At 38.5% G+C, this 21,490-nt stretch overlaps 2 protein-coding genes across 2 annotated transcripts; both read left to right on the top strand.

The window, feature by feature from the left end:
- Positions 1–71: 71 nt before the first annotated feature.
- gdpgp1 (GDP-D-glucose phosphorylase 1) lies at positions 72–5,789 on the top strand. Its single transcript, XM_003440508.5, has 3 exons — positions 72–1,177; positions 3,281–3,967; positions 4,432–5,789. The coding sequence occupies exon 3, from the start codon at positions 4,440–4,442 to the stop codon at positions 5,535–5,537; it is 1,098 nt and encodes a 365-aa protein (XP_003440556.1). The 5' UTR covers positions 72–1,177; positions 3,281–3,967; positions 4,432–4,439; the 3' UTR covers positions 5,538–5,789.
- Positions 5,790–10,117: 4,328 nt separating this feature from the next.
- On the top strand, positions 10,118–21,444 carry rhcgb (Rh family, C glycoprotein b). The gene is made up of 11 exons (XM_003440579.4): positions 10,118–10,622; positions 13,071–13,263; positions 13,924–14,074; positions 14,665–14,812; positions 14,941–15,107; positions 15,300–15,437; positions 19,185–19,321; positions 19,466–19,590; positions 19,682–19,755; positions 20,269–20,339; positions 20,660–21,444. The coding sequence occupies exons 1-11, from the start codon at positions 10,403–10,405 to the stop codon at positions 20,706–20,708; spliced, it is 1,473 nt and encodes a 490-aa protein (XP_003440627.1). The 5' UTR covers positions 10,118–10,402; the 3' UTR covers positions 20,709–21,444.
- The last annotated feature ends 46 nt before the right edge of the window (positions 21,445–21,490 follow it).

Raw genomic sequence — 21,490 nt, 5'->3', positions numbered from 1 at the left:
GGTTGTCTGTCCCTGTGTGTTGGCCCTGCGACAGACTGGCGACCTGTCCAGGGGGTACCCCGCCTTTCGCCCTATGACAGCTGGGATAGGCTCCAGCGCCCCCCGCGACCCTGGAAAGGATAAGCGGAAGCAAATGGATGGATGTATTAAAGGTGTAGTGTGTAGAATATCACCACTAGATGTCAGTAGATTGCAATCAACTGAGTTCTGTTTTCTTAATCATCCCAATTTAAGTTCATAATCCTAGCTATGGTGGCTGCTGTAGTGAGTGTAGGCTGCCAGTCCACTGTTTACCTTAGCTGTAAATATATGTCCATATCTATTTACTCTGGAGGAGGCTGTAAAACTGAAAGCTGATGTGAGCTGATGAGTCAGTGAAGCTCACTTCTGCCTCATGACAGCATTGCTGAGGTGAGTTGCTTAGAATATCCTGAACTTCCTTTTTTGCTGTTGATAGCTGCTGTCAACTGGCAATATTGAAACTTTCTTTGAAGTGGATCTAACATTTTTGGACTCAAACACATAGTAAATAAACTCTTGTATGATGTGAAAATGTAATCAAACTGTTTAATAGAGGGAAAGAATTATTTTTAGGACACCTGAGCCTAAAATTATCTGGCATAATGTTGGGTCATAACCAGCTGGTTTTTTAGCTGGGTCATTGTTAGCTGTCCAGAGATGGGACAGTCGTATGTATGATCTGGTGACAATAAGAAATTGAGACAATATTAGGACTAAACAAGCATGTTTTCATGTATTAGAGGGATGACTTCAGTTTCGGAGATGAAGCTGGAGATGAGAAGGAACTGGTTGAGGTGGAAATGTGGAAGGAGGCATAGGAGTGGTGGAGGAGGAGGCAGATGAATGGGTTAACCTTATATGTGGCTGGTCTCTAACCACATACATAAAATTTGATTAGGCAGAATTGTGATGTCCATCTTGACCACTGTATTCAAGAGGGTGGGCCATATACAAATAGCACAAACAAAAATATAACATCAAACGTGTTTAAAAAAAAGTCAAATTGAGTCAACCCCTTAAAAGAGTGCCAAAGGCTTTAGCAAATAAATATGTTTTAAGAACAGTTGTAAACTCAGAAAGAGAAGAGGCCTGCCTCACGTGCAAGGGCAGATCATTGCACAGTGATCTGCCAGTCCAAAGACATGCAGTTAATGGGGTAAGGTTCAGTGGCGTGTCTAGAAAATTTTTGTTGGGGGGGCCAGGTAGGGGCACAGATTTGGAGAAGGGTGGCAGATGTAATTGGCAGATAATGTTAAAAAAAATTCTACCAACAGTTAACCATAATTCAATAACCCTGTAAACCTAATAACTGAATTTGCTTTTGACTCTTATTAGAATGAGGTTTTAACCACTACAGTGCAGCAATATTTGCATAGTATTTTTACTGACATATAGGGCACGTATGTTTTGGGCAAAAACATTTTTAAATATTAAAATACGAACATTTTTAACATACAATTGGCAAATTAGCCAATGCCAATGCAAAACTTTATCTGCCTATTAAAAAAAGAAGATAATCTTTTCACAAACTGGTGTTTGAGTTTGAAACAGGAAAAAAGTGGGGAAACAAATGAAAAGACTAACAACTGAATGAAACCTGAAAGCAAGTAAATACTTTCTATGCTGCCTTATGATAAACTTCGGTAATATTGATGTATAAAGAACAACACTGGCTGATGATGAAATACAGTCAGCTGGCATGGTGACACTGCCAGTATTAACCTGCAGGGCTGGACTGGGACAAAAAATTGGGCATTTTGACCAGAGACCGGCCCACCAGGTATTAAAGCCATGAAGCCTTTGAATGAAAACAAACGCTGTTGTGACAGTGATGTACACTGTCTTGTTGGTATATGTATGATTTCTATCAATTTTATGTCAGATAAAAACTTTGTTCGCAAGATTCAGATAATTATTTAATAAAAGCGAGATATTTTAAATGAGAATAAGAAAGAAAAGTATTTCTTTGTGCCCCCCTTTCCCTGTTAATGCTCTACCTGGCCCCCTGGCATAGCTTTGCTAGACCCACCCCTGCACAGTTACCAGCTGTCAGCTACGTAGAAAAGGATCCTGGTGTTATTTGTCTCTCAGAAACAGTTCATAACTTCCCTTCAACTCATCCATGTCACCTAAAAGGTAAACCTGTTTATCCATCACCTGTTCAGCTCTGATGATTTAGTAAGGACATCTCCTGGTTTCATCTGCATGTTTCCCTCTCACCACATATCCAAACCGATATCATGACCAGCAGCTTTACAGCTGTGGCTCCAGCAAACATCAGCTGATACTAGAAAGTAATATTAAATAAATTCTAACAACAGCTGATCAAGCTTAAACGTGCTGCTGTTGTTTAGTGCGACATCTGCTGGTTTCCTCTTTCTGGCGCAAAGTGGGAGATAAACAAACAAGAGAAAAGCCGATCAGCTGATCATTGATCAGTTTCATGATTGAAATAGCAACAGGAGAGGGAGGGGGGAGAATGAGAGGAGAAGAGGCAGCTGTGCAGCAAAGACGCAGAATAACTCCAGCTTTGTGTCTTTTTTTCATTCTAGCTTAAGTCCGGGACAAACTGTGTCTCTTCTCAGCTCAATACAAAACCTGTAATATTTTCTCTGAATGAGGGACCATTCCATTTTTTAAGGAGCTGTTGGCAACTCTACTAACTAACCTTATGAATAAAATAAAGTTCACCATCAGTAACATCACAGCACCCACCCAGCTGTACAGAAACTCCGTCATGCTAGCTAGTACGCAGTATGAGTTATTGTAACTGACTGTAAAAAGTCAGCACAACGAAAATAAACTCCACCTAAACTTAGTTTATATCTGACCCAGATAGACTGCAGGTCATAACTTCTTACCTGAAGTCCAGTTCACCTGACACTCGGACTGGCGGCTGCCTCGGGTCTCTCCTCCTGCCTCCCCTTCCCTCAACCACCTGCTAGCCGCTGTGGAAGCTCCGCCATGCTCGATGGCCTCCAGCTATGTTAAACTGTTAATCTTTCGCCGAAAAACTGTTTTCTGTGGTGCTGTCTTTCGTGCTTGGCTCTCCTACCTTTGCTAACATGATGCTCATAGCGCAGAAGCCGACGCTGCATTCACTTACACTCGGATATCTGAGCTTCACTGTGAAAACATAATCGTACATTTGATATTTCATTGGCTTTTATTGTTTTGGCTTCGGGGTGGCACCTGGGGTGGCCAGTCTGGTTGGGGGGTGGCCTGTGCCCCCCAGGCCACCCCGCTGGACACGCCACAGGTAAGGTTAGTTGATAATTGCCCTCTGATCTGAACATGAGTGTGAATGGTTGTCTGTCTCTAAGTGTTAGTACCCTGGCCGAATGGAGAATATAAAAAATTGCACCTTTGATAGCTGAAGACATCTATTTTTGTTGTTCTTTTTTTTTTTTTTTTTTTTTTTAAATTGAATAGCCTATATTTACTGTTCCTTTAAATGAACAAGAGACATCTTGAGAAAAGGGTTTGTTTTACGTTAAACTTCATGCATTTTTTTAGTGTGTTTTCCATTTGAGCATAAAATCCACAGCTATTTCTTTTCAGTAATGCAAAAATCACTTTGTCAGTAGTCTAAAAATACATTACAGTGGTACTAGCATAAAAATGTTAATACTATATTATTTTAATACGATATTAATATACTAAACTAATATACTAAAGTAACAAAACTAATTTGAAATGTGCGCTTTAGATTTATTAGCGTCACAGAATCTTTTATTCTGAAACAAGGAGCCGGAAATACACTAAAACACACCAGCGAAGAAGAGCACGAAGCTAGCTTGCCAAGCTAACCGGTTGTAGACATCTGATTGAAGATATAAACGTATATAAACCTTTCGATTGAATGGGGAAAAGAATTAACCGTGTCGTTAACAGGCGTTATAGCTGCTGTCGGTTTATGATTTGACACGGTGTCAACTGTGAAGAGGTAAGGTCACTGTAAAATTCAATTCAATCATGCATGAATCATTGAAAACCGTCCATTGCATGAAGTAAAAGTGCTCTGTGAGGTGAATAGCAGGCTATACTGCCTCAGACACTTATTGGTATCAACATAGTTTGATAACAGTGCACTCTCTGATAATAAAGCTGGAACTTTGTTCAAACTTTCCGCATGAAAATTACTTAATTAAGCTTCTGGGAACTGAATTTTTTGAAAGTTATACAATCACTTGTTTCAGCGTCCAGATGTTAATGGTTTTTTCTAGTTTTCTTGTGTAACTATAGGTATTTCTATAGGTTTTTTGATGGCATTGCCGGTGAAACAAACGTTATTTGCCAAGTTATTGATATGACGTAAACTAAACATGTAGACGTGTCTGCCCGACCTAAATGACCGACCTCAGTGACTCTGTTATCAAATGTAATTCCTCTTGTTTCACTCATCAACAGATTCCAACATGTCTATCCAGTTTGTGTATAGCCATCAGCACTTCGTCACTGATGTGTATCGGATCAGTGGAAACAATTCCGCAAAAAGCTCTGCATCAACAAAGTTTGACACCGCCATCCAAGGCGGCTGGGCAGACAGGATGGCGCGGGGCATATTTCGCTACCATCTGGGGGATTTAAAAACACGGGTCCTGCTGGGTTCCCATGGCTACGTGGCTCAGCTGAATATCCAACGAGGAATACAGAGGAGAAAGCCTCAGGAGATCCTGAGCATTAAGCAGGAGTTCAGTGCCAAGCAGTTTAACTTTAACAAAATTAAACATGATGAAATCATATTTGAGATGATAAAGGACAAAAAAGGATGTACACCTTTGACTAACAATGCAGAGTGTCCTCAACCCCAGAAGATGGTTGTGTTGGTCAATGTTAGCCCTCTAGAGTTTGGACATTGTCTCTTTGTCCCAGATCCTGCTCACTGTCTCCCACAGATCCTGACAAAGTTTGCAATCCATGTCGGCATTGAAGCTGTGCTTCTGAGCTCTGATCCCAGTTTCCGTGTGGGGTTCAACAGTCTGGGAGCATTTGCATCTGTCAACCATTTACACCTCCATGGATATTACCTAGACCATCCCCTCAAGATAGAGTCTAAGCCAGTTAAACCTTTATGTCCTGAAAAGGGATTTTATCGAATTTTGGACTTTCCGGCAGGCTTTTTGTTTTATGCAGAATCAGAGGAGGTGGAGAAAGTGGCCCAAACTATCTGTGAAGTCACAGATTTTCTTGTGAATGATAATATTGCTCACAACCTCTTCTTGACTAGAGGAAGCCCGCCATGTGTTCAAACGCAAGGTGAAAAGGATCTCTGTTCAAGAAAAGGTGTTCGCATTGCTGTGTGGCCCAGAATATCCTGCTTCGGTGCCAAAGAGGAGGATGCCTTTAATGTTGCTCTATGTGAACTGGCTGGACATTTACCCTTTAAGAACAAAAAGGACTTTGAGCGCATGACAGAGGAAGATGTTGTTGATGTAATCCAGAGCTATCTTTTGCCTGAAGATGAGTTTCACCAGCTGGAACAGCAGCTTACTGAACATTTATTGTGTTCATAATGTGTGGTCATTTTCATCAACTCACAGCTGGGCTGGAAGGATCTTAGACTTTTGATGGTATAAATGGATGAATCTGGTTACTGGATTTTGAATTTAATTGTAAAAACTGCACTACCGTACTGAATGTGTGTCAGAATCTTCCCTGTACACATGTTGAGATTTATGATATTTACAAGATAAAATGTGCTTTAATTGGTTAATGAATGTGTTTTAGCAAAACTGCTATCAAATAAAATGAATGTATAAAAAGAATGGAGTTTTGTGTCCGTCTGTTCATGAATTGCAGTTCCTAGCCACGTTTTTTCGAGTCAGGAGAAGCTCGGGTGTGGTGGAACAGAGCCATTGTGAATGATATTTGTCACATGTGAGGTGTTTGGTGTAAAAAGGGTGTATTGCACAAAGTAACATAAGGAGCATGGTGGTAGGATACATTTTTCCAAGCAAAGTATATAATAACAATAAGTGTCATTGGGTACAAAAGGTTTTGCATTGATTCAATAGAGAGGAGCAGATTACTGAGAATTAAGGGCTGTAAGTTCTGTGGAAATCAGGCATAGGGGCATTTTGAGATTTGGACATAATATTCTTGACATACTATATTCTTGTCTATTTGTAGTGAAAATATGACCGTGCCTTATGTAAAAGCCAGCAGCTTGAAGGATGTATTTTGTTAGAAGTTATTATATTTTGTCCTTGTGTTTTGGATACTGGGTACTTTCCACAGCTGTTATCCCAACACACTCAAAGAGTAACATATTACGCTATGTGACAAATTGTCAGGATGTTATGCTTTCATTCACCCAACGCATTCCTATGTTATGCATTCGGAAAGAGGAGGAAACATGAGAACCGTTTGGACTCAATCTACACATGTACATTTATTTTACTTTAATCACTTTGGAAAACATTATCTAACATGATTAAAGTTGTGGTTTAGGGTTAGGGCTGGAATACAAGGCTGGAACGGGTGTTTCCGCCAGGAGCGTCATTGTACTGGATTTCATCCACAATCCGGATGAAAGGTTACCTTTTGCGTTCTTATAGGATGCCTCAGGATGTGACAAATCGTCTGTACAGAGCTATATTATGATTTTAGCATTGAAGGAGGAGACTGTTGATCCCAGTCATCAGTGGTACAGTGTCTCCTCATCTGCAGGGCAAGCAGACAGGATATAACCATGAATGAACAAGAAGTGGAAAGGTGGAGAAAGGCATTTTAAATATTATTTTTAACCTTTTTTACTCTGTCCAATCCAACAATCATCGAGCGAAATAAAAAAGACATGAAAAGACATCTTAGTGAAATCAAAAACTATGTTTTTTTCAATACTTTTAAAAAGGCCTATGTTTTCATGTGTCTGCCATACTCTGGCTATGAAGTTCAGGTTTTGGAAACCAGAATGAAAGTTTCCATTTAGGTAAAGTTATTGGTAAGATTCCATGAGGACTGTAACCTGACAGTTATCCTGGCTCCACCATAAATAAAACTGCACAACATCCCAAAGTTAGTTCACAGCTATTGTCAAATAACAACACTACATTGGACATTATAAAGTTCAAAAACTCACTTCAGAAAGCCTGACAGTGGTTCTCAGATAAACATCAATGCTAGACATCATCTCTGAAGAGCAAATCATTTGCTAGAACGACATCACCAAGGTAGCAGCAGTAACGAGAGGAGCTATCTGCTCACCTGTTGTAATGAGGCTCCTCACTGGGGATCACTCAGCAGCACATTATTTTGTATGCTTGGCTGCCAGTTTGCTCTTTTTCTCTATAATGGTTCAAAATGGTTCGACAGTTTTAATATTTATTTAGTTAAACTCTTTATGTTTTAACAGAACCGTTTGATAAAGTGGAATTATTTAAAATTATGTTTAAGATGACTTTTTGCTGTCCTTAGGACTGTGGTTAAAATGCATACTCTAAATGGGAAGTTTTCAAGTTTGGTTATGCTTTTTTAAAGCTGGCTGTAAAGCATTTTTCTGTGTTTAGACACCACAGTCTTAATTTAAATACAGAAATAAGAGTACTGACTGGCTCTTAATTGTCAACTTAACTAGATTTGGGGGTTCAAATGCAGTAAAGACCATAATAAATACTTGGTTTTTGTTTTTTTGGTTTTTTTTTTTGTTATTTCTGTTTTTGTACTGCAACTTTATCACAAATAAAAGGTAAGTATTCCCTCACAAACCCAACCACAGCCTACACAAATAATCCACTAGCGACCATAATTAAGTACATACAACAACCTTGTCAAGAAAGTATTGATCAGGTGATGAGCTAGGTTTAGAAATTTGCTTATTAAATATGATAAAGAGGGTGTAAATTCATTATTGGCTATTACTTTAGAAAATGACTTAATTAAGAGTATATTGCACTTGAACTGTGGAACATTTAGACTATATGTTCCCTTTTTCTGTTTATTATATTTCTTGCAGCTGCCAGGTTTTCAGTCAACACTGTTTCGTCAGGAAGCAACATCCATGTGACATTTTATGACCTGTGTATGTATGTTTTGTCAAGGTTGTGTATTTGACTTTCCGGGTAGGCTTGGATCATCATCCATGTGTATACATAAAGTCATTTCCCCACCTAAGTGTGGAAGTGAAAGTTTATTTTGAGGTACTCTACATTCAAGACAAAACATTCAAGAAAGGCTAACAGCAGACAGTATGATCAAAGACATTCACACAGAAGAATCCCTTTTTCTGCTGAGCTATTACAATACTACCTTATGGTTTTTACACTTCTCATCTTTAGGTGAGAAAGGAACTAAATTTTATATGTATATATATGTGTGTGTGTGTGTGCATGATCCACACACATTGCAACATTTTCATATGCAGTGAATCACGTAGTTTGGTCAAAACCTTTCAGTCTCAATTTGATCATGCACTGAAATCATCTATTGACCCATACTGTGCAACTGGGTTGAAGAGAATTGTTTTTGAGAAGGAGTACTTCCTGGATTCAACACATAACAAAGAAAAAACTTGTTCGGGACATTTCTTTGTGACAAGGGCAATCGTGGCTCAAGAGTTGGGAGTTCGCCTTGTAATCGGAAGGTTGCCGGTTCGAGCCCTGGCTTGGACAGTCTCGGTCGTTGTGTCCTTGGGCAAGACACTTCACCCGTTGCCTACTGGTGGTGGTCAGAGGGCCCGGTGGGGTCAGAGGGCCCGGTGGCGCCAGTGTTCGGCAGCCTCGCCTCTGTCAGTGCGCCCCAGGGTGGCTGTGGCTACAATGTAGCTTGCCATCACCAGTGTGTGAATGTGTGTGTGAATGGGTGGATGACTGGATATGTAAAGCGCTTTGGGGTCCTTAGGGACTGTTAAAGCGCTATATAAATACAGGCCATTTACCATTTACAAGTTTTGCCTGTCTTTGGCTCTAGTAAACGTTTTCTGTAGGGTGGTGTCTTTGTATCGGCCTTCCTGGTAACATAACACCATGTCTTTAAATTTGATCTTAAACTCCTTTTTTGGTCCTAGATTCTGTTGACTCATTGGACGTGACCAAAAGGGAGATTTTCTTTAAGCCATGTTGGATGAAAACTGCTGCATGTATAGTGTTTCTGTCCATTGATTTCTTAAATATAGATGCATGTAAAGGCCTGAATATTCTCTCCTTACTTCATTTTTATTTTCCAGGACAAAGTATTCAAACAGAGTAAGGGAGGGGGGGGGGGGGTTCCTATAGTCCTTCTTTTGCTGGTCTATACCTGGATAAATGGGAACTTTGTGTTTAATCAGGAGAACACGTTTTTCACACATATTATTTGATGGGGATTAATTAAAGATATTTGTTTGATTTGGTCTGGATCAGAGACAGAACTACAAGCTTTAAATGACGTTTATCCCAATATTAAGCTATTGTTAGGTTATAGCAACACTATAGGAATTCCATATGTGGAAGACAACTGGAAAGGATATAGTGCACATAACCTTGCTGTAAAAATAAAGGCATTTTAATATTACTTTGAAAATACCTGAAGTTTTGGATATTTAATCCAAATTATTTGTTCCAGTTCACTGATTCTTTATTTTACCCAGCTTTCATGGTTTCTGAGCACTAAGTGCAATAAAATGTTTTAATGTGGAGGTGAAATTGATATTGTTCTTTATAATTTGCTTGTATGAACCAGAAAAATGCACAAAAAACTGGACACTTGTTTTAACCTTGAACCCAATGATGGCTGTTTGAATCAAACCTGTCATGTGTCTTTCTAATGAGGCATAGACAGACATTATTTACAGTTCATCGAAACAGCCCTGAGCAAGGAGAGAAGAATGTCCCCTGTAGCTTTCTAGAAATAAGAAAACATAAACTGCAGGTTCTGTACAAGCTTCTATTATTATTGAAACGCTTCATTTGTTTTCCACAAATTGGCTTTTTGTCCTAAGGAATTAGTTAATTTCGCTGTTATATTACATACTAAGCAAGTCTAAAGCTTAACCAACGTAATTTAGGGAACAATGTCTTTGCAGATTGTTTAGGATGTGACTAAAGATTGATTTGGTTTGATTAAAATTTCAGTGAAAACTGAAAATATGCTAAAATCAAATTTCAAAATCTAGATATCACTGAAACATGTGTCTTCACCAGAAAAGAGTCTAGCACATGTGACTTGCAATTTGTAGGGAGAGTCTGTGGGTGTGTCCTCAGAGTCCCATCTTGAATCTAAAATGCTGAGACCTTTAAAGTGTCTGTCACTTTTGCAGAGGGCAGCACAGCAGAATAATTAAGAATTCAGATATTAAGGCATTGAGATTAAAAAAAATATAACAAAAAAATATATACATATATATTTTTTTATTATTATTATTTTTTATTTTTGCAAAATCCATTTTAAGTAATTAAAAGCAATGGGAGCTTGTCAGAGCTTTAGGGAAATGTGTGATCGTGAAAAGGACACCAATGTTCGTCTGAGTCTTCCAGCCGTTTGCGTTGTGTGGCAGACTGCCATGATCATCTTGTTTGGGGTTTTCATTCGTTATGATCACGAGTCGGATGCACACTGGGTAGAGCACAGAAAACATTTAAATTTAACTGACATTGAGAATGACTTCTACTTCAGATATCCAAGTAAGTAATTTCTTTATTTCTATTTTTCTTCTCCAGTAAACTCTGTAATGTATCCATTTCTATGTACAATTAGATATTTGTTCTATAATTTTATCTCTGCTAGCAAATAATTTCCAGTGCTGTAAAAAGCTTCTGGTTGACTTACCAGTTTCATGATAGACCTCAGATTGTGCTAACCTTACAAATTACCTTCACATTGCTGACAAAGATCTGACTCCTAGGTGAATTTTCCCCAAGGATTTGACTCCTCTAAGGCCTCCTCCTGTTAAAAAAAAAAAGCTGAAAGTCCATACTTGCAACTTTTCTGACTGAGGTGTGTCTAATTTTGATAATATATTTTGTTTAGATTATGAGATTTTAAAGATCATGTAACATGGGTGGATATATTGGATGTATGGTTGTGGAAACTCTACAACACAGCCCACAATGTCAGGCTGTCGTTGAGGCTAAGCCATCTGAGATGTGGTGTTGGATGTCAGGTGAGAAATTCTTTTCCTGACACAGGTTAGAATTGGAGACTGAAAATACCCGGTTTTAAATTCATCAGTTTTAACTGCAGGCAGTTTGGAACATCCCAGGCGTTGCTGGCTTTGTTAGTTCGAAGACCGAAAAAAAGAACTTGTGCTAAAACATTTGCAGCTTATTGTTTCACAGTGCAGTGGCACCTATTGCCCCCCACAACGTGTCAGACAGTTGCAGGGTCATGCTGTAAGTAATGCTGCTGTGCATGTTGGTATCTATGTATCCTATTTGCTAGTCCTGTCAGGTACTGGCTTTCTCATGATTAAAGAACCTAAAGTTCTTCAAGTGTGTAGCTGTAAATATAGTCTCTATATTTTTATATTTTTAATCTTGATTGAACTTCTAAGACCTGACAAATTGTTTTGGCTTAATTTAATGGAGGTATGTAATTCCTGACAATATATTAAATATAACTAACTTCAGTTAGATAGATATATAAATAGCCTAATTAAAAAAAAAAGAAACCCAACTGTTGCTAGATCTACTTTAAATAATTACAATGATTTTGAGCAGGTGTTGTCCATACTTATACTACAGACCCTTCAGATTCATGAAAACTGCCAAATCATCACTGTCAACTTTTTTCTGGTCTGCCCGTGTTACTTTTAGAGACATTTCCTGCAAACCCTAGGGGTTAGCACCTGCATAAGTAACTAGATGGAACTCTGCATCATCAAAACATGTCATCATCTAATCTGCAACAGTAAATACACACAGAGTCCTTGAGTCATCTTCACGTTTTACCCCCTGTTATTTAATAAGCCATCATGACTACTGATGACGCATTGTAAAAGTAAACTGCGTGGTAGACAGAGCCCTGCAGACGACAGTTTTTCCTCTAAATTCAAGAATACACAATGTAACCTATAAAAGATCCCAGGTTAATTAGTATCAGATTAAAAAAGAAAAAAGGACAACGATGGGTGTGATTAGCATTTTTGAAATCAAAAATATCTCTGCATACAATTTTATATGATATATAGTCACATTTAAAGCTCAGTTATTCAGAGAGAACATGTACTTTAAATTGTACATACCTGGGGCAGAATCACCCCATTGCAAGAAGGTTGTGGGTTTGAATCCACTGGCCTGCTGGAGTAGGGGGTTTGCATATGCTTCCTGTGTCTGCATGCATTCCCTCTTGGTATTTTGGCTTCCCACAGTTCAAATACATGCGTGTTAGTTTAACTGGTGATTCTAAATTGGCCTTATGTGCGAATGTGAGTGTGAATGGTTTTCTGTCTCTCTGTGTTAGACTGGCAGCATCTCTCTCCCTGTCACAGCTGGGATAGGTTCTATCCCAATCACAGCCCTGAATGGACGAGCTGAAGAAAATGAATGGATCCATAACACATGCTTACTAAGACATAAAATATAATCAAACATGGTGCACGGAAGGCTGACTTGAAGTAACTGGATTACATGTAAAGTTTCCATGTAATTTTGTTACATAAGCACAATGTAAATGTTAAATTTAATTGAATCTGGTCAAATGAAGTTTACTGCATTGGGATACATTTAGATAATATCAAGCACGTTTTACATATTGTTTAATTATTTGAATAAATAAAGCTTTGATTTATATATTTCACTTTTGTATTAAAAACGCTCATTTGCCATGCAAATCATCCCTAAATTGTTTAAAGCCAGGTTTTTCTTTTCTTTTTTATTCATTTTTTTCTAGTTTTGTCTACGTGAGCCCTCTTTTAGATTTTCCGCTCTTTCCACAATTTTTGCATCAATCCTTCAGACATTTACTTCGTATACTCTAGTTGTGTGTTGACAGACTGTAAGTGACTATCCACAACATGAGTTTGAAAGCAAAAAAGTTATAACCACTAAGCCACCAAGCTATCCCTACTACCATTCCTTTCCTCTTTTCTACTTCTATTCTGTTCTGCTCTTCTAATCACATTTTTCTGTTAGGTTTCCAGGATGTCCATGTGATGATATTTGTTGGATTCGGTTTCCTCATGACGTTTCTTAAGCGATACAGCTTCGGAGGAGTAGGTTTCAACTTCCTCATCGCTGCCTTTGGTATTCAGTGGGCACTGCTGATGCAGGGCTGGTTCCACTCACTGGACTACACTGATGGGAAGATCAAAATTGGAATTGAAAAGTAATAGTTCAATTTTATTGCTCATGATTTAAAGAAATCACTTCACACAAAAAAAAAATCTGAAATGTATGACTTACAGATATTATAAAACAGGTCATGTTATGAAATAATGTGATTCATGTTATGAGTTCTTGTCTTTTGATTCAAATACCGAGAAATACGGTCTCTCCTATGGGAATATGTTTCCACCTGTATCCAGAAGAAAAAAAGTGTAGGTGGAGAAACCAGTCTGACAAATTGCCACAAAGATGTTTTTCAGCCACCCAAGAGTTTGTGTTTGTGGTTGGAAGGTAGACTGGAATAGGGGGTAATGGGAAATTATGCTACTTCTGACGTGCTGCCAAAAATATGATAACTGTGTTTGTGTGTGAAATAGAGATAGAGAAAGTGATCCACATAAGGGTAATTCAAAACCTTGACCCTGTCCTGGCAGCACAGTTTCTACTGAAACACATTAAGCCGTGTTTTCTTTTTATTTGCCACCCATGTGAATCTATGTTAAGTGTATAAAATACAGCATTGTTTTAGTTCATCCATTTTGGAATAAGTGCACTCTTAGCCAAAAAAATATGATGATCTTGCACAAGGCCAGTGCAGAGAAGTAATGCTCTTTTATTTCCTTGCTTGTCCTTTACATTTTGGCTGTATTGCCTTCCTCAGCCTGATAAATGCTGATTTCTGCGTGGCCGGCTGCTTAATTGCCTATGGAGCATTGCTGGGAAAAGTCAGTCCAGTCCAGCTAATGGTTCTGACTTTGTTTGGGATTACACTGTTTGCTGTGGAGGAATTTATCATCCTAAGTCTTATACATGTAAGTTTTAACAATCAGATTATACTTCACCAAAAATATATAATGAAAATGCTATCTAATCAGACAATACATATAATTTCCAGTTGTAAAAACAGGAGCTCATTTAGTTCCTGTCTGTGAACGATCCAGACCTCCGCACGATGTTTAGGTGACTTTTTCACTGTCACTCTATTGAAATGCACCAACAATGTTTGCTCTCGGTTCAGCACCAGCATTTCTCCACCACAGTCAGCTTTGCAGCTGACTCCCCCCCCACCCCCCACCCCCCCACACCCACACACGCTTGGGGGGGGGGGGGGGGGGGCATCACAAATGCAAAATTTTGTGATGCCCCCCCCCCACACAAATTTGTGATGCCGTGGACATCACAAATATCTCCGTCCATACAGTGCTTTCTTTGCTTATGTTTTCTAATTACATTGCTACGTGACAGCTTGGTAGTATTCCTGTGATCCCGTAGTACGACACTGTCAAGATATTGCAGAGGTTCATCACAACTGTGCTACAAACAGCTCAGAATCTGCTTCTCATAGCAGACTGCAGAATAGGAAATATAGTTTTTGCCTAATGCTATTCTTTTATTCCTGAAGGCCAGAGATGCTGGAGGCTCCATGGTAATTCACACATTTGGAGCCTATTATGGTCTCTCCATATCATGGATGCTCTATCGTCCTAACTTGCACCAGAGCAGTCGTCTGCAGGGCTCTGTCTACCACTCAGATGTCTTTGCAATGATTGGTAAGCTTCGTTTACTACCCACAACTGCACATGGTCATGTTTAGTATTGCTTTTGATTTATAAGAGTTTTTAGCTATTTAATCTCACAAAACTCCCTGTTACTCGTGACTTATATCACTTTGTCACAGGCACCCTGTTCCTGTGGATGTTCTGGCCCAGCTTCAACTCAGCTATCTGTGATCACGGGGATGGGCAGCACAGAGCCGCCATCAACACTTACCTTTGTTTGGCCTCAACTGTCCTCACCACTGTGGCCATCTCGAGCCTCTTCCAGAAGCATGGGAAACTAGACATGGTAACAAGTTACAAACACTTATTAGATATAACCTATTATGCACATGAACATGATTATGACAACGGAGATGCATACAAACCAAAACAAGAATCTATAAAGAGTTTAACAATCCTGCGAACACATTTTTCAATAAGTGCACCCTTCAGATGATTATTTACCCAGGATACACATTTTTCTGTACCCGTTTCTCAGGTTCACATCCAGAACTCCACACTTGCTGGAGGCGTTGCAGCTGGAACAGCAGCTGAGTTCATGCTGATGCCCTATGGCTGTCTTATTGTAGGTTTCTGCTGTGGCGTCATCTCCACACTTGGATATATCTTTCTCACGGTATGATATTTATTTTCTTTTAATGCTTTCCTTCCAGCTGCTGTCAGACTTTACAACATGGTCTCTGCAGATGACCACACACATGCATACATTCACACACACACACACACACACACACACACACACACACACACACACACACACACACACACACACACATCGCATACACAATTGTAACTTTATCCCTGACTCCCTGATGTGCAATAGTACCAAGTGCATTTATTCCTACTATAACAAAGCATTTTATTCTATTTTGTATAGTATGTAATTCTATTTTACTTTATCCTATTCTATTGTGTTTTTCTTAAGTTTTGCTCTTAACTTGTACTTTCTGCCATGACCCCAAATTTCCCATGTGTGCGACTAATAACGAGGGTAGACCGGGATTGTAGTTGAGACTGTTGACCCTTGCATGAATTTCTGATCATTATAATCTTGTTCAACAACCCTTTCATCACTAAAGCGAAGCTTAGGATGCTGGCTCAAAATAGTTTTAATGTTAATGCAATTAATTATAACAAAAATTAATTAATCATCAACAATACTCTGACACTTTGTGACCCCAGATGTACCCCAATGTACAGAGACATCAGTATTTCTATAAATAAACAGCACCCAATGCCTCTTGTATTTAAAGCATGAATTTGAAGAAGTGATACATTTTACAATTTATTCTACATATGAGCAATAAAATTAAGGAAGTTGTGGTGCTTTAGTAATGTAGCTTTTGCTAAAGCAACAATAATAACAGAGAACAGATTCCATATTCCATGACTGTATTTTGAACTGATGTATTACTGATATGATTTTAAAAGTTCAGAGGTTCTTTTTTTTATCTTTTTACAGACAAATAGTCATTTTATGTGAGATTTTCCGACAGGTAACCTGAACAATAGTGAGCAAGTCAGTGTAGATCAGTGGTAGAGCAACAATGAACTTCATCATTATCAAACTCACTCCAAACTGATCTCCATTTTAAGTCATGATGCATGCTCGACCATCTAGGTAGGTAAATTTACTGGGATCTCTATTTTAAGGCTGTTAGTTTTGATCTAGTAAGTCTGTGCCTCACTCAAAGTCCCACAAGTCAGTGATGACTAATGTATACTCGTGGACTGCCAGGGGTATCAGTTTTGCAGACAGCATATCTAAAACATACTCTCTTTCACTGGCTATTGGTGTATGGCTTAACACAAACATTCTGCCAATAAAGAAAAAAAAATTAAATAAATTAAAAAATAACACTGTCTTTACATGTCTAGCTGTAAAAACTATTTTAATACTTGGGGGCTTGGTTGTCACACATGTCACAAGCAAGCCCAGGACCAGTGAGACAACCATCCCCAACTGACCTCTTTATAAGCATTTTAACCCATCTATCACATGGCTTTAGCTTGCCAGTGACGAATCAAAGCCATTACCTACAGCTTGTTAATAATTGTCCAGTTAAAAAAACACAAAACAAAGCAAAACACACAAAAATTTTATTTGCTTTTAATTAAAAAAACAACAATACAAAAATTATTCGGACTCATCAAAATTCCAAAATACCTTTGTTTTAAGTGTTTTCCAAAAAACTGAGTAGTGCAAAATGGACATGCTGTCAAACCGAATCTGCCTTCCAATGTGACAGTAATAAGCACTGAGACAACCAATCAATGTGACAACTAACCCTGGGCATTTCTACATATGTTCATGAAAAGTTAGGAAACGTACAGTGGCTTGCAAAAGTATTCGGCCCGCTTGAACTTTTCCACATTTTGTCCCATTACAGCCACAAACATGAATCAATTTTATTGGAATTCCACGTGAAAGACCAATACAAAGTGGTGTACACGTGAGAAGTGGAACGAAAATCATACATGACTCCAAACATTTTTTTACAAATAAATAACTGCAAAGTGGGGTGTGTGTAATTATTCAGCCCCCTTTGGTCTGGGTGCAGTCAGTTGCCCATAGACATTGCCTGATGGGTGCTAATGCCATCACAAGGGAATAAGGAAAAATAAAGTTATTTCCACACCCAGACACACTAAAGGGGGATTAAAATACCTTTGCAGAAAGACACAGCTGAAAACAGTCAAAGCAAGACAGGGGAAGTCAAACTAGACACAAGATACAGAAGACAACGAGCTATCAAAACCCCCCAAAAATAGTTATACTACTGTTATGGAAATTTTACCAATAACCTGCAACACACCCAGTGAGCTCGATTTGAAGTGGTTTAATTAACACATTGCAATGTGGAGAAAACGTTCAGATCAAACACCAAACAGTTTTCTGAGGATGGACACCGCCCTGTACTCTTATACCTTTCCAAACAAAGAACATCCACAACTCTCACATGTTGGCCCATCTCACGGGGGGGCTATATCTCCTCCCTCACAGAGGGAATTATGACCTTGTTTTCTGCTTAGCTGTCACCTCCCTAAGAGCAGGACATCTGAATGTCTTCAACTTTACAACAGGGCCCCTACCTAAACATTTACATCCCTCTATAAGCAGAAGGACTATCACTATCTACATCTCTATCTATATATTGCCTCTGGATCTTATTTTCAGGAAATATTATTATATTAATATTAGTTTTCACTCATATGCTGACAACACTCAGATCTATCTTCAGCTAAAGAGAAACAGTTCTGCTTCACTAGAACCTTTATTTCACTGTCTCGGTGAAGTTAAGGCCTGGATGGCCTCTAATTTCCTTAATTTCAACAAAAATAAAACCGACGTGATTGTTTTTGGTTGCAAAGTTGCAACTCTACAACCTCACATTTTAATTTGCACGGTTTAGAACTTTTTATCAAATTGCATGCTAAAAATTTGGGGGTTATATTTGACAATAAGTTCACCTTTGCAAAACAGATTAGTTTAGTTGTACAGCTGTCTTTCTTTAAACTGAGGCTTTCATCCAAGGTGAGATCTTTTTTGTCTTTTAAAAATGTAGAACGGGCAAGTCATGCTTTCATCCTATCCCAACTGGACTACTGTAATTCTTTATATGTAGGCATTAGTCGGCCTGTCTTGCAAGGCTCCAGCTGGTCCAGAATGCCGCTGCTCGTCTTTTGACACAAACGAAGAGAAATGAACATAACTCCCCTGTGCTTACCTCGCTTCACTGGCTCCCTGTACATTTTAGAATCAATGATAAAATCTTATTGGTTATAAAGCACTGAATGGACAGGCCCCACGGTATCTGTCAGACCTACTGCAGCATTATATGCCCCCTAGAGCTCTCAGATCGGGTGATCTTTTGCTCTTGGCCACACCAAGGTCAAGGCTGGTTTTTAGAGGTGATCGTGTGTTTGCAGTCGTGGTGCCTAAATTGTGGAATGATTTGCTTCTTCACATTAGACAGGCTCCTACCCTCAATCTTTTTAAATCCTATCTTAAAACACATTTCTACTCACCTGCTTTTAATACTGCGCGAGAGTTATTTACTTATTTATTTGTTATTAGCTATTTGGCATTGATGTTAATTGATATTGCTATTTTATTGCGTGTTATTTTATTGTGTAATTTGCATGTTTTTACAGCACTTTGGTCAACACCACTGTTGTAATTCAAAGTGCTATATAAATAAATAAATAAACTAAACTAAACTAAACTATCTGTTTAGCGTCTCCCTGTGATAACATCCCACAAACATGCAAACTGGTGACAGGAGTGCTCTTACTATACTAAAGTGAGAAAGTGATATTACTATAACTATGCTTGTGTAGTAAAATCACACAAATCTTTCAGCCATTCATGGAGAAGCGCCTGAAGATCCAGGACACGTGTGGAATCCACAACCTCCACGCTATGCCAGGAGTTATAGGTGGCATTGTGGGAGCTGTTACAGCTGCATCTGCATCTGTTGAAGTTTATGGCCATGAAGGGTGAGTTTTTCCTTGCCTACAAAAAGGAAACATTCAGCTAGATATTATGGCTGTGTTTCCCTTTTCAAATAAATGGCTTAAAGAGGAAAAAACAGTTGTTGTACCTGTATTCTTGTCATTGAGCTCCCTGTTTTTTTGATAAAGGCTGGTGAACACCTTTGACTTTGAGGGTAAATTCAAAGACATGGTACCCACAACGCAGGGCGGTCACCAGGCAGCAGGCCTCTGTGTGGCGTTGTGCTTCGGAATAGGTGGAGGCATCATTGTTGGTAAGGAATCAGTTTTACAGAATATATACTCATGTTAAAAACTGCTTTTCAGACAGTGATGATAATGACTTAGTTTTTCTCTTCCTATTAGGCGCTATCTTAAGGCTACCTATCTGGGGAGATCCTGCAGATGACGACTGCTTTGATGATGAGACCTACTGGGAGGTGAGAGATAAATCATAACATCCTTACATTTATGAGGATGTAAGGATTTGCAATGTAAAATCAGAAGTCAGTCGCTATTTCAGCACACAGAAACTTTTAGGATGCAGAAAAAAGAAAAAAGCTTTATTGATATCCCTGAGTGGCATTTTTAAGATATTTAAAAAATCCTAATAAATTTCATTAAACGGTCATACCTATTTTTGAAGCACACTTTTGATCCAATGTGTATATAAATTGACAAAGAGATTTTAAATTACAGACTTGGTTTAATGCTACTTGTAGAAACATTTGTTGTTGTGTTTTCCTCATTCTGAGGCTGTTTCTCCAACCCAGCGTTAACATTTGCAAATAGTCTGCTGTCATTCACTCTTCTTCTGGTACAAAAACCCAATTTACTCTTTAACTTTTCCCCAAATTTAATAAGAAACCATGAAATCAGATATTCTGACAATAGTTGTTCATATGCTTGTTATCTTCCTGAGATCACAATGTTTGCCTTCTAATTGTCAACAGGTCCCAGAGGAGGAGGAGGAGGGCATCCCAACAGTCCTGCAGTACAACAACCACATGCGAAACAAGGATATGTAAGTGTCTTCTTCTTTTATCTGTCTAGGATTTGTGCTGTTTTCATACCAAACAAATGATGCAGTCATTGCCTTTTGTTGTTCAAGACTGTACTGCATTCAGTCTCCTCTCGATGGCAGCACAGCACAGTTTTGGGATTATTCACACATCTTGATGTAACTCCTGCCATTGTGTGAGGAATATATTTTCAGGGTGTTGAATACAGTGTAATCAGGAAGTGAGGTGGCGGATAACATGACACCTCAGAGACACAGACGTCACAGACGTCACAGAATGTCTTCAGGCCAGATCTTATAATTTGTGTAATTCTGTTTTCTAGCGCCGAGTCAAATTTCACCATGGAGTCGGAGTCCAGGGCTCGATCTTAATGGACCTCTGCCTTGTTTCCTTTCATTCTCCCACTGGACAAAAATGTTCATTTCATACAATCAATGATCACTTGTCAGCACCAGCTATTTTTCATACAGTGATATATCTGTCAGTATGTTATGACTGAATTGTATTTCAAAATCTCAGTTTTGTCTAAAAGTACAAAACTTTTAGACAAACCTTTCTGTCAGCTTTCTTCATTGTCTCATTAGTTACATCTGAAAATGATATTTCCATTAGATGCATTTGAGTAGGGGTTTTTTTTTTTTTTTTGGTGTGTGTATCTTCATGGAGAATTTTTACAATGAGACGGGTATTAAACTTGATACTGATTGATTTAGACCTAGGTTATCCTGTGACATTAAAGTAAATAAATGAATACATTTGGTAACGTGTTATCACCACCCTTTTATCAAGCATTACAAAGAATGATGGAAATGTAAATATCTAAGCACACATGAGGAATTTTGTAAAGTTAATATGTTGTTTTTCTTTCCTTTTAATGAGTACTTTTAGAGTTAGCAACAAATACATTAGTTAACACCTTTTTGATTGTTGGATGACAATTTGCTAATGGTAAAATAGGCTATAGGAAAGTGTTACCAGATATGTTTATTGATATTACTGATCTGAAAATTGGTTTTGTCAGAAGTTGATATTTGTATTCTTAAACATTCTACACTGATTGTATTGATTGTAATGTAATTTTGGAAATTAAAAGTTATTAAGAAAGTGTACGATGTCCTATGCCTGCTTTGTCTGTATGTGAATAATTAAGTTT

The sequence above is a fragment of the Oreochromis niloticus genome, linkage group LG7 (assembly GCF_001858045.2).
Source record: "Oreochromis niloticus isolate F11D_XX linkage group LG7, O_niloticus_UMD_NMBU, whole genome shotgun sequence".
Taxonomy (NCBI): domain Eukaryota; kingdom Metazoa; phylum Chordata; class Actinopteri; order Cichliformes; family Cichlidae; genus Oreochromis; species Oreochromis niloticus.
Note: the sequence above shows the minus strand (reverse complement) of the source record. Positions and strands in the feature narration are given on the sequence as shown.